The 14,419-nt window shown below is 43.4% G+C and overlaps 1 protein-coding gene across 2 annotated transcripts in view; it reads right to left on the reverse strand.

Moving 5' to 3' along the window:
- atp6ap2 (ATPase H+ transporting accessory protein 2) overlaps positions 1-14,419 on the reverse strand; it is a 52,950-nt gene that overhangs the window by 38,194 nt on the left and 337 nt on the right. For both annotated transcript variants that reach the window (XM_038802130.1, XM_038802131.1), the window contains exon 2: positions 8,741-8,868. In XM_038802130.1, coding sequence (XP_038658058.1) covers positions 8,741-8,868 — 128 coding nt within the window. The remainder of the gene's footprint in view (positions 1-8,740; positions 8,869-14,419) is intronic.

Below are 14,419 nucleotides of genomic sequence, written 5' to 3' on the forward strand. Positions count from 1 at the left end.
CAGGAGCCGAGAGGGTTTATGGAGCATATGGGAGGTTGGGAGGTGTGGATTCATGGAGGTTTGGGAGACCGAGGGTGAAGTAATTTCCATTCTTCTCGCATGTGCACAGGGTGTGCTCCCGAATCAACTTTTTTGTCCTGAATAGGACGTTGTTGGCGGGGGTGGTCGACATGGAGTATTCAGCGATAGTGGCGTTGGATCATGCTCCGTGTTGGCTGGAGTTGCGGGTGAATAAGGGAGGGGGTCAGTGCCCGCAATGGAAACTAGATGTGATGCTTTTGTGAGATGAGGAGATTTATGAGCGGGTGAGGGTGGCCAATCGGGGGTATGTGGAGCTATACGACACAGGGGAGGTTTCAGCAGCCATGTTGCGGGAAGCATTGAAAGTAGTAGTGAGAGGGGAGTTTATCTTGATACAGTCACACAGGGAGAAGGCAGAGCGGGTGGAGATGGAAAGGCTAGTGGAGGAGATCCTGCAGGCAGACAGGAGGTACTCAGAGGTCCCCCGAGGCTTGGCTGCTGAAGGAGCAGCAGAAGCTGCAGATGGACTGCGGGTTATTACCCACAGGGAAAAGGGTTGGGCAGCTGTGGAGGGCGAGGAGTTGAAGTATAAATATGTTAGGAGGAGAGGATCTGGAGTAGTGTAGGTCGTATAGGCCGATCTCACTCACTGTTTTTTTTTAAAAATAAATTTAGATTACCCAATTATTTTTTCTATTAAGGGGCAATTTAGAGTGGCCAATCCACCTACTCTGCACATTTTTGGGTTGTGGGGGCGAAACCCACGCAGACACGGGGAGAATGTGCAAACTCCACACAGACAGTGACCCAGAACCGGGATCGAACCTGGGACCTCAGCGCCGTGAGGCGGTTGTGCTAACCACTAGGCCACCGTGCTGCCCTCACTCACTGTTAAGTGCGGATGCCAAGTTATTGGCCAAGATCTTGGCCTCGAGAATGGAGGACTGTATGCCTTTGGTGATAGGGGAAGACCAGATGTGGTTCGTGAAGGGCAGCATCTGGCGGCTAATATCAGGAGGTTGCTAAATGTCATAATGATCCCTCCCGGAGGAGAGGTGGAGGTGGTGGTCGCCATGGACGCGGAGAAGACCTTTGATCGGGTGGAGTGGGACTATTTGTGGGAGGTCCTGGGGCGGTTTGGGTTTGGGCAGGGTTTTATGGATTTGGTCTGGTTGCTGTACCAGGCACTGGTGGCAAGTGTGCGGACGACCAGGTGAGCTTGGATTATTTTAGGCTGCACCGGGGAACGAGGCAGGGATGTCCGCTCTCCCCACTGCTCTTTGCCCTGGCTGTAGAGCCGTTGGCGATGGCGCTGAGAACGTTGAGGGACTGGCAGGGGGTAGTGTGAGGGGTGGAGCAAAGGGTCTCACTTTACGCGGACGATTGGTTATTGAATATTTCGGACCCGTTGGGTGGTTTTTTGGGGGGGGGGGGGGGGGGGGGGGGGTAGACAATTATGGGGACCTTAGAGGAATTTGGCGGGTTTTCGGGGTATAAATGGAACATGGGGGAAAGAGTGAGGTCTTTCCAATCCAGATGAGACGACAGGGGAAGAGACTAGGGGAGCTTTCGATATTTGGGCATTCAGGCTGCACGGGAGTGGGAGCAGCTGCGCAAGATGAATCTGGCTCAGTTGGTAGAGCAGACGAAGGGGGACTTTAGGAAGTGGGATGCGCTCCTGTTGTCATTGGTAGGGAGGGTTCAGGCTGAAGATGACAGTCATCCCAGAGGTTCTTGTTTGTATTTCAAAGCCTCCCAATCTTCATTCCCAAGGAGTTTTTCAGTAAAGTGAACACGGTGATCTCGGGGTTTGTGTGGGCAGGTAAAGCCCCGCGAGTGAAGAAGGTGCTGCTGGAGAGGGGTCACAGGGGATTGGGGGTGGACTGGCTCTCCCGAACTTTAAGTTACTACTGGGCGACGAAAAAAGTGATGGTCAGTCGTTACTTTAAATTGGGTGGCACAGTGGTTATCGCTGTTGCTTCACAGCACCAGGGTCTCAGGTTCGATACCTGGCTTGGGTCACTGCCTGTGCGGAGTCTGCACATTCTCCCCATGTTTCCGTGGGTTTCTTGTGGGTGCTCCGATTTCTTCTCACAAGTCCTGAAATACACGATGTTAGGTTATGGGAGGGTGCTCTGAGGCAATTCAATGCGTCCTCGTCGTGTGCCAGGCTTTTCCTGGAGACACATCCCGAGTGAGACTCATACAGAGTGGGAGATTTAAACTTGGTAATTTGGTGCAGTGAGGTAATTCGGTGCAGAGTGTGAGGAGGTGCTTTTTAACCCTGGTAAGTGACTGGTCAGTAGTCTCTCTTTTTCTTTTCATTGTCTAATTTATTTATTTTTATTTTGAAATTCTAGTTGTTTAAGTTTACCAAGGGTTTAAGACATGGCAGGAGATCCCAGACCCGTGTCATGCTCCTCGTGTGCGATGTGGGAGCTCAGGGACACGTCCACTGTCCCTGGCTCCTTCACGTGCAAGAAGTGTGTTCAGTTGCAGCTCTTGTTAGACCGCTTGACGGCTCTGGAGCTTCGGATGGACTCACTTTGGACCATCCGCGATGCTGAGGAGGTCGTGGATAGCACGTTTAGCGAGTTGGTCACACCGCAGGTGAAGGTTACTGAGGGAGATAGAAAATGGGTGACCAAAAGAAAGAGCAAGAGTAGGAAGGCAGTGCAGGTGTCCCCTGCGGTCATCTCCCTGCAAAACAGATATACCGCTTTGGATACTGTTGAGGGAGATGGCTCACCAGGGGAAGGCAGCAGCAGCCAGGTTCATGGCACCGTGGCTGGCTCTGCTGCACAGCAGGGCAGGAAGAAAAATGGCAGGGCTATAGTAATAGGGGACTCGATCGTAAGGGGAATAGACAGGCGGTTCTGTGGACGCAATCGAGACTCCAGGATGGTATGTTGCCTCCCTGGTGCAAGGGTCAAGGATGTCTCGGAGCGGCTGCAGGACATTCTGGGGGGGGAGGAGGGTGAACAGCCAGCTGTCGTGGTGCACATAGGCACCAACGATATAGGTAAAAAACGGGATGAGGTCCTACAAGCGGAATTTAGGGAGTTAGGAGTTAAACTAAAAAGTAGGACCTCAAAAGGTAGTAATCTCAGGATTGCTACCAGTGCCACGAGATAGTCAGAGTAGGAATGTCAGGATAGATAGGATGAATGCGTGGCTCGAGAGATGGTGCAAGAGGGAGGGATTCAAATTCCTGGGGCATTGGGACCGCTTCTGGGGGAGGTGGGATCAGTACAAACCGGACGGTCTGCACTTGGGCAGGACTGGAACCGATGTCCTAGGGGGGGTGTTTTCTAGAGCTGTTGGGGAGGGTTTAAACTAATGTGGCAAGGGGATGGGAACCAATGCTGGAAGTTGGAAGGTAGTAAAACAGGGACAGAAACAAAAGGAAGTAAGGGGAAAAGTGCATGGCAGAGAAGACATAGTCAGAAATCCATAAGGGCGACAGTACAAGGTACAGTGACTGAGGGGAGCACAGTGAATAGGCCCAGTAATAACAAAAGGAATAAAACTGGAGATGTTAAGATTCAAAACAGAGGTAAAAAAACCAACATAAGTGTACTTTACCTGAATGCTCGTAGTATTCGGAATAAAGTAAATGAGTTGGTGGCACAAATCATCGTAAATGACTATGATTTAGTGGCCATTACTGAAACATGGTTAAAGGATGGTCACGACTGGGAGTTAAATATCCGAGGGTATCAAACTATTCGGAAGGACAGAGTGGATGGTAAGGGAGGTGGTGTTGCTCTGTTATTTAAGGATGACATCCGGGCAATAGTAAGGGATGACATCGGTGCTATGGAGGATAAGGTTGAATCCATTTGGGTGGAAATCAGGAATAGTAAGGCGAAAAAGTCACTGATAGGAGTAGTCTATCGGCCACCAAATAGTAACGAGATGGTGGGGCAGGCAATAAACAAAGAAATAACTGATGCATGTAGAAATGGTACAGCAGTTATCATGGGGGATTTTAATCTACATGTCGATTGGTTTAACCAGGTCGGTCAAGGCAACCGTGAGGAGGAGTTTATAGAATGTATCCGCGATAGTTTCCTAGAACAGTATGTAATGGAACCTACGAGGGAACAAGCGGTCCTAGATCTTGTCCTGTGTAATGAGACAGGATTGATTCATGATCTCATAGTTAGGGATCCTCTCGGAAGGAGCGATCACAATATGGTGGAATTTAAAATACAGATGGAGGGTGAGAAAGTAAAATCAAATACTAGTGTTTTGTGTTTAAACAAAGGAGATTACAAGGGGATGAGAGAAGAACTAGCTAAGGTAGACTGGGAGCTAAGACTTTATGGTGGAACAGTTGAGGAACAGTGGAGAACCTTCCAAGCGATTTTTCACAGTGCTCAGCAAAGGTTTATACCAACAAAAAGGAAGGACGGAAGAAAGAGGGAAAATCGACCGTGGATATCTAAGGAAATAAGGGAGAGTATCAAATTGAAGGAAAAAGCATATAAAGTGGCAAAGATTGCTGGGAAATTAGAGGACTGGGAAATCTTTAGGGGGCAACAGAAAGCTACTAAAAAAGCTATAAAGAAGAGTAAGATAGAGTATGAGAGTAAACTTGCTCAGAATATAAAAACAGACAGTAAAAGTTTTTACAAATATATAAGACAAAAAAGAGTGGCTAAGGTAAATATTGGTCCTTTAGAGGATGAGAAGGGAGTTTTAATAATGGGAGATGAGGAAATGGCTGAGGAACTGAACAGGTTTTTTGGGTCGGTCTTCACAGTGGAAGACACAAATAACATGCCAGCGACTGATAGAAATGAGGCTATGACAGATGAGGACCTTGAGAGGATTGTTATCACTAAGGAGGGAGTGATGGGCAAGCTAATGGGGCTAAAGGTAGACAAGTCTCCTGGCCCTGATGGAATGCATCCCAGAGTGCTAAAAGAGATGGCTAGGGAAATTTCAGATGCACTAGTGATAATTTACCGAAATTCACTAGACTCTGGGGTCCCGGTGGATTGGAAATTAGCAAACGTGACGCCACTGTTTAAAAAAGGAGGTAGGCAGAAAGCAGGAAATTATAGGCCAGTGAGTTTAACTTCGGTAATAGGGAAGATACTGGAATCTATCATCAAGGAAGAAATTGCGAGGCATCTGGATAGAAATTGTCCCATTGGGCAGACGCAGCATGGGTTCGTTAAAGGCAGGTCATGCCTAACTAATTTAGTGGAATTTTTTGAGGACATTACCAGTGCAGTAGATAACGGGGAGCCGATGGATGTGGTATACCTGGATTTCCAGAAAGCCTTTGACAAGGTGCCACACAAAAGGTTGCTGCATAAGATAAAGATGCATGGCATTAAGGGTAAAGTAGTAGCATGGATAGAGGATTGGTTAATTAATAGAAAGCAAAGAGTTGGGATAAATGGGTGTTTCTCTGGTTGGCAATCAGTAGCTAGTGGTGTCCCTCAGGGATCCGTGTTGGGCCCACAATTGTTCACAATTTACATTGATGATTTGGAGTTGGGGACCAAGGGCAATGTGTCCAAGTTTGCAGATGACACTAAGATGAGTGGTAAAGCGAAAAGTGCAGAGGATACTGGAAGTCTGCAGAGGGATTTGGATAGGTTAAGTGAATGGGCTAGGGTCTGGCAGATGGAATACAATGTTGACAAATGTGAGGTTATCCATTTTGGTAGGAATAACAGCAAATGGGATTATTATTTAAACGATAAAATATTAAAGCATGCCGCTGTTCAGAGAGACTTGGGTGTGCTAGTGCATGAGTCACAGAAGGTTGGTTTACAAGTGCAACAGGTGATTAAGAAGGCAAATGGAATTTTGTCCTTCATTGCTAGAGGGATGGAGTTTAAGACTAGGGAGGTTATGTTGCAATTGTATAAGGTGTTAGTGCGGCCACACCTGGAGTATTGTGTTCAGTTTTGGTCTCCTTACTTGAGAAAGGACGTACTGGCGCTGGAGGGTGTGCAGAGGAGATTCACTAGGTTAACCCAGAGCTGAAGGGGTTGGATTATGAGGAGAGGTTGAGTAGACTGGGACTGTACTCGTTGGAATTTAGAAGGATGAGGGGGGATCTTATAGAAACATTTAAAATTATGAAGGGAATAGATAGGATAGATGCGGGCAGATTGTTTCCACTGGCGGGTGACAGCAGAACTAGGGGGCATAGCCTCAAAATAAGGGGAAGTAGATTTAGGACTGAGTTTAGGAGGAACTTCTTCACCCAAAGGGTTGTGAATCTATGGAATTCCTTGCCCAGTGAAGCAGTTGAGGCTCCTTCATTACATGTTTTTAAAGGTAAAGATAGATAGTTTTTTGAAGAATAAAGGGATTAAGGGTTATGGTGTTCGGGCCGGAAAGTGGAGCTGAGTCCACAAAAGATCAGCCATGATCTAATTGAATGGCGGAGCAGGCTCGAGGGGCCAGATGGCCTACTCCTGCTCCTAGTTCTTATGTTCTTAGCCTGATACAATGGTCCACAAAGCACATATGGCTGTGGCCTGGATGAGTAGATTTTTCTGAAGGGATTGAGGATAGGTGTGGGCGATGTGCGGGTGGGCCTGCGAATCATGTCCGAAGGTTGGGGGATTTTGGCAGGGGTTTGCTGACATCACGTTGGAGGTAGGTAAGGTAAGGGTGGTTCCGAGTCCAGAGGTGGCAATTTCTGATTTGTCAGAAGACCTGGGTGTCTATGGAGCGCGAGAGGCCACTGTCTTGCCTTTTGCTTCCCTGGTAGCCCGGAGAGGGATCTTTTAAAACATTTACACTATCCAGTTATTATTTTCCAACTCAGGAGCAATTTAGTGTGGGATAGCCACCTACCCTGCACTTCTTTGGGTTGTGGGGGTGAAACCCACGCAGACACGGGGAGAATGTGCAAACTCCACACAGATGGTGAATTGGGGCCGGGATTTGAACCGGGTCCTCAGCACCATAGGCAGCAATGCTAACCACTGTGCCACCGTGCTGCCCTACCGAAGACTGATCTTGTTATTATGGAGGGACTTGGAACCCCCTAAGTCGGGGGTGTGGCTTAGTGGCGGTCGATTTTTGACTGAGGAGGGAGTTCAGCATTATGGAGGACTGGAGTGAATTGGACATTCTGAATTCTCCCTCGGTGTACCCAAGCAGGCGGCAGAATGTGGTGAGTAGGGGCTTTTCACAGTAACTTCATTGCAATGTTAATGTAAGCCTACTTATGACAATAAGGATTATATTATAATATAATTGTATCCATCATGTCTACATGCTCAATTTTAGGAGCTCTTTAGCAGCGTTAAGAATCTGCAGTATGGTTATCATAATATTTATATAGTTGCAAAATCATGATCTGGCTCAGTCCAAACCTATATGGGTGTGATTATATTGTAAACAGGTACTACGTACTTTGTGCTTTGACAAGTACAGCTCAGGCTTCCCTTATTGTTAACATGTCACACCTGGTTGGTGTTGAGATGTTCAGCTATTGAATATCACAACTCTATACCCGAGGTGTGGGGAGTTGTTTTTTTTCATAAATTTAGAGTACCCAATTCATTTTTTCCAATTAAGGGGCAATTTAGGATGGCCAATCCATCTACCCTGCACAACTTTTGGGTTGTGGGGCTGAAACCCACACAAACACGGGGAGAATGTGCAAACTCCACACAGACAGTGACCCAGAGCCGGGATCGAACCTGGGACCTCGGCGCCGTGAGGCAGCAATGCTAGTCCACTGTGCCACTGTGTTGCCCGGGCGTGCTGAGTTAATAGATCTTATTCAGGATCCAATTGTAAGAATAGTGAAGCACCTCAAGAGTGCCATAAACTGTATTGCATTTTATGTAATGTCAAATTTGAACTATTACATCAGGTACGTTAACAAATTTTATGAGTAACGTCTATTTTTTGAAATCTTGCTCAGGATTATATAGGATCCTATGTTTAATCTCTATTCTCCTGGTTACTGGAGAAGCTGGAATCGTTTAAAAAAAATAAATTTAGAGTACCCAATTCCCCCCCCCCCCCCCAATTAAGGGGCAATTTAGCATGGCCAATACACCTAACCTGCACATCTTTGGGTTGCCATTGGAATGCCAAATCATATTTAAAAAAGGAAAATAAAGAGGGGGAACGTAAGCTGGGTTTTGGAGATGAGAGAAACAAATTAAAAGCAATATTTGGTTTAGAACTTCCAACAATTAAAATCCAAATAACTGAGACTCCACACTTGCAAAACATCATGGTCAGTGCTAGACAGACCATTTGGCTCATCATACCTTAAATGTTCACTTGCATTGAATGGCCCCAAATTTCTCTGGCATATTTATTGGGTATTTATCATCCAAATACTGTAACTGCATATCCCTCCATACACTTGAATGCAGAGCCTCTTGGCAGGATACCATTATAGCAAAATTCAGGGAATAGAAAAAAGACAGCAACTTTCTGATTTCTGCGTTTAACTGTCTTTGTGCAGTTTCTGGAAATTGTTATCCTATTTACTCAGCAAGTGTAGTATTTCTACTATAAAGTTTGGGCAAATAAGTTACTGCAGATGAAGCTACAAAGCATATTTCGCAGAATATGACACACTCGCCTACATAAGGTTCACAGTTAAAGAATTAAAAAGTCGTTCACAAACGTATCCCGGAGTTTTCCAATACAACATCTCTATATAGATAAATCATCGCTGCATCAATGTACAATAAAAAAATACAATGTTACTTACTTCCTCAACCGAAAAGCCCATTGACAAAGATACAACATCTGGAATGCGGCCCCCAGGCAAAGGTCCTGCATCTCGGAAATGAACAGATGGCGAGGCCCTCAATATGCTGAATCGGTCACCGAGGACCCCTTTAAAATGGATATAGGTTGTTAGTATATCAATTTTTGTAACATTGATTTTTTTCCATTGATTTTTGTTTTTTTACAGATAGTTCTATAATAAGCACAACATCAGCTGTCGACTTGTAAATTACAAGTATACATTTTGCACAGCATTACATTAATACAAACAATTCTGTGCAAATTATTATGTTCTGTACTGGAATGTTAACTCTGTGTTGAATCAAAATGGACGAGAAGAATCTCAAAGTAGGAGACACTTAAGATACTTGGCCATGTGGAATCGTTATTAAATATTTAGGTAAACAAAATGGGCAATATTCAACTAATCATGAATCATAAATGACCTTCCAGTACAAGCATAACTAATTGGATTTATTAGGAAGGCTGGGAGGAAGTGGAGAAAGAGACCAGAGAAATAATTTAATGAGTTCCATGAAAGTTCTGAAGTCGGTTCTTTTTTACAAAAGGCATACTAAATAATCCCAAAAGCGTACAAATTAAACAATATGAACAATAAATGTTTGACAAAGATGATGCGTAATGTGGCATCTAAAGTATGGTAGGATTAGGCTATGTAGTCAACTAAGTGTTGTATATTTTCTACGATTCTATATAACTTTAGCATGAACCATGCTTTTACCAACAAAGCTATTGATGAAGAAAGTTCAATATTGATCAGAACGCTGCAATTTCAATTCCTAGCATCGCAGAGGTCTGATCTCAATCTGGATAAGAACCGAGGAACCATAGCTGACATTACTGCCTTGAGCTAGGGAGGATGAAAAGCAAGCCAGATCTTGTTCCTTGTTTTTGTGAAGTGTGCAGATAGCAAGTCAGGATCAAACAAGTCTCAGCTATAATTTCTTTATGGCTTTCATCTGCTGGTACTCTTCTTTCACCTTGCACATGAAAAAAAAATACTGAAAGCACCAAAAGGCACCACTGGATCAGAACACCAGCGTGAATTAATATATTTTAACACAAGATGAAAAGCTTTTTAAAATAAATTTAGAGTACCCAATTATTATTTTCCAATTAAGGGCAATTTAGCATGACCAATCCGCCTACCCTGCACATCTTCTTGGGTTGTGCAGGCGAGATCCACGCAGACACGGGGAGAACGTGCAAATTTCACACGGATGTGACCTGGGGCCAGGATCAAACCTGGGTCCTCAGCACCGTAAGGCAGCTGTGTCCACTGTGCCACCCCTTCACAAGATGAAAAGTTATAACAGTAAAAATAACTAAACATAGCAGTGTTAAAATTTTACATTTGACACTGCCAAGTTTCAGTTACATTATTAATTGCACAATACATATGGCTATTCTTTCCTTCATCTTGCCAGTTCAATAAGCATTGAAGAGAGTACAGAGGAGATTCACAAGAATGATTCCAGGGATACGGTTAGGTGGGGTTACGGGGATAGGGCCGGAGAGAAGACCTAGGTAGTGTGCTCTTTTAGAGGGTCGGTGCAGACTCAATGGGCTGAATGGACTCTTTCTGCATTGAAGGGGAGGGGGGGGGGGGGGGGGGGGTGTGTGTTGGGTTACGGGTATAGGGTGGATACGTGGGTTTGAGTAGGGTGATCATTGCTCGGCACAACATCGAGGGCCGAAGGGCCTGTTCTGTGCTGTACTGTTCTATATTCTATCTATATGGCCTCACCAAGGCCCTGTATAACTGTAGCAAGGCATCCCAACTCCTATACTCAAATCCTCTCGCTATGAAGGCCAGATAGATTCAAAATAATGAGCAAAGGTTTAGGAGTGATGCGAGGAAAAATGTTTTCACCCAGAGGGTGGAAGTCTGGAACAAACTTCCCAAGAGGGTGGTGGAGGCAGGTTCAATCGAGGTTCTCCAAAGTGAACTGAATTGCTGTCTGATAAGGAAGAATGTGCAAGATTATGAGAATAAGGCAGGTGAGTGGGATTAGGGAGAATTAATGCTCTTTCAGACAACCAGTGCAGACTCGATGGGCTGAACGGCCTCCTTCTGCACTGTACAAATTCTGTGAAGAGGTGACGCATGCTTCTGTCAAGAGTACAAGGTAAGCAGTAATCACAATAGTAGGTTTGAAGTAGTTATAGAAAAGGAAAGAAAAATAGGCCAACAGTAAATAAGCAACAGAAAGCCTCCAAAAAGGAGATAGTTCGAGCCTATAGCACTGGAAAGAAAACAGAAAAAAGGTGGTGTTTAATAAATGGCAGGTAATTATAAATCAGTAGAGAATAACGGTAAAAATCCAAAAGTATGGAAAGAACATAAAAAAAGGCAAAGATAGAGCATGAGAACACATTAGCAGGTGACATAAGAGGGAATTAAAAAGTATTTTAGGGAAAAGGAAGTCAAAAGAAAAGGTACGGCTAGTTAGAAACCAAAAAGGATATCTTCATGTGTAAGGCAAAGAACATGGCTGAGGTGCCAAATGGATATCTTGCACCTATCTTCACTACAAAACAGGGTACAGTCAATGTTAAATGAGGCAGCAGTAGAGAAATTTGGTCATTTAAAAATAGTGAAAGGACAGGTACTGACTGTGCTCAAAATCACTCAGTCCAGATGTAATGCATCATGGTTGGTCAGGAAAGTATGGGTGAAAATTGCAAAGATAACCGTTCAAATCTTCCCTGGGTATGCAAGAGCAGCCAGGGAGCAAGAGGATTGCAAATGCTGCATCCTTACTTAAAAAGGGGAAACAGTCCAGGCATCTAGAAGCTAGTCAGCCTAAATATTTAATCTGGCACAAATTTAATGCCACTTATAGTACCACTCAATAGATAGGTTAGCAAAATTGAAGCCTGTGGGATTAAAGAGGCAGTGACTGCAAAATTTAAAAATTGGCTGGGATGAAAGGGGTGAATTGTGCAGAGTGGTTGTTTTTTTCAGGCTGGTGGGAAGTGCGCAATGGCACCTCCACCCAAATTGGGATTTAGGACCATTGTTCTTTTTTTTTTTAATTTAGAGTACCCAATTCATTTTTTTCCAATTAAGGGGCAATTTAGCATGTTCAGTCCACCTACCTTGCACATTGTGTTGGGGCAAAACCCACGCAAACACAGGGAGAATGTGCAAACTCCACACGGACAGTGACCCAGAGCTGGGATCGAACCCGAGACCTCGGTGCCGTGAGACTGCAGTGCTAACCACTGAGCCACCTTGCTGCCCTAGGACCATTGTTCTTTTCACCGAATGTTCATCAACTGGACTTGGGTATAGAGGGCATAATTTTAAAGTTTGCACCTCAGAAATATTGCAAGCATTGAGGATGGTAACAGACTGCAGAGGTGAAATGGGCAGGCACATTGCAGATAAAATTTAATGGAGATAAAAGGGTCAAGTGATTAATTCTGGTAAGCAGATTGGAAAGAGCAACAGAAACTAAATTACACAATTTTATAGGAGGTACAAGAACAGACATTTGGATGGGTGAATACACGTGTTTAAAAGGTGTCAGGACAAGTTGAGAAAGCTGTTTGAAAAGGGGCATAATGTGTAATGTTTTCATAGTTGTTAATATTTTTTGTTAATATTTTCTGTTATTGATATTTTGTGAAAATCTGAATAAAAATTATTTAAAAAAAAAGACTGATAATAATCCAGGAATACTTGTGGATTTCTAGGACTGTGTTGGTACCCTGCATGGAATTTTTGAATTCAACAACTCTGCACTCAAGCTTACTTAGTTCACACTGACTAGATTTGATTTCACCACAAACAATGAGCCGAAAAGTGTCTCAACTGCCTGTAACTAGATTCCAAAGTTGGGATAGGTCATAAAGATGCCTTTTGATTCTTCTGCCAAGAACCAGATTTACTTTCCTTACAACAAGGCTATTTTCTCTTACCCAAAATATTTTAGTCCTGCATTTTTTGTGTACTAGAACATGAATGTAAAAATCTAGATTATCTGACAGCACACAAAAACAATTTTAAATGTACAAATATTCACTTAAAAGTTTTTTTTATTGAAACCATAAATACTCAAGACAATAAATAGTTCTTCCAAACCTTACCCAAACCAATCAAGCTTTTCTTTAAACAGAAAGAATTATAGCTACCTTGCTACTCATTAGAGCAGTTTTGTACTTCAGCAGGTAATAAGTAAATCAGATCTGATTTAGAGTATTTTAAGCTTGCAATATTTCACTGAATTGTCAAAGATGCAAAAAGAAAACAAAAACCAGCAAGGCGACTCTTAGAAGATGGATTATTACCTTAAATATTCAACATTCCCAGCAGGAAAGCATAGGTTTAAATCAGTAATGCAGGTTATGAAGGAGATGAAAATTTAAATAAACTGCAGTAGCAATCTAAGTTTCAGTATTTTCATGTCCCAAACCACTTGAGTCTCAATTACTTACTTTTAAGTGTAGTCATGGTTTCAACATGAGCAAATGCAACAACCAAATTGGGATGAAGTAGATTCTTGTATGGTCACATTTATTGCTCATCCTTAGTCAAGACTGTGGTGGTGGGCCTTTTTGAATCTTATGCTGACAATGCTCCCACAATGGTGTTAGGCAGAGCTGAAAGATTTGACTCAGCAATTATGAGGTTAAATGATGATATATGCCTAAATCAAGACGGTAGGCAACTTAGAGGTGATGGGGTTGATGTCACCTTACAATTCATACTTCTAGTTAATAGAAATCACAACACAGAGATGCTATCAAAATAAGCCGATTTACTGCAGCGCATCCTGTATTATCACAGCCATCATATGCCAATGGTAGATATCAAGTCCATTGGCAACAAAGTCAATTGCTCCCTGCTTTGACCCAGATAGTGATAGCTTCCTAAATGTTGCTACAGCTGCACCTATCCAAGTATCTGATGAGTATTCAATTGCACTCCTGACATTAGCCTTGTTAAATAGTACAGTGGCTCCAAGGGGGTCAGGAGGAATGTCATATGGTGCAAATCCACTGTCTTGTTCTTGTAGCCATGTTAGCAATATGACTGCTTCATTTATGATCCTGGTCAGTGGCAACTTCTGGCATGTTCATGGAGAACTTAGTAACAATGGCACCATTGACTGTCAAAGACAATGTGTTTCCACTGTTTGTCAGTGATAATCATTGCTTAACAAATGTTTTCTGCCTCATGTCAGCAAAACCTGTTATCCAAGTACTGCTGTAGGCTGACATGTAAAAAGCTAATTTGATTTTGTATTGCCAAGAAATATATACTGTAGGGAAACTTGCAACTCTTCGAATAGTACATAAAATATGGAGCCATTATCTCTTAATGTATTCAACATGAACTATTAGTTATGCTAAGCAGACACTTGTAAACAGAGAACTGAAAAGTTGCTCTTTCTGTTTCAATTAAAGCGTCTTTACTTTAAGGAGAAATCGAAGATTTTATGCAGTGAGTCAGAGGAACCGAAAATCACATGATCTTTCATCTTCGAGAGCGACCGTATTTTCGATGGAATGGAAGAAACGAACGTTGTGCACAAAACCAACAAAATATAAACCAACCTTGAACAGTCGATTTTAAATTAAGTCTACGAGAGTTTTTAATATAAATATCTTCCCTTGGATCATCCGACTG

This window comes from Scyliorhinus canicula, chromosome 7 (genome assembly GCF_902713615.1).
Source record: "Scyliorhinus canicula chromosome 7, sScyCan1.1, whole genome shotgun sequence".
Taxonomy (NCBI): Eukaryota; Metazoa; Chordata; class Chondrichthyes; order Carcharhiniformes; family Scyliorhinidae; genus Scyliorhinus; species Scyliorhinus canicula.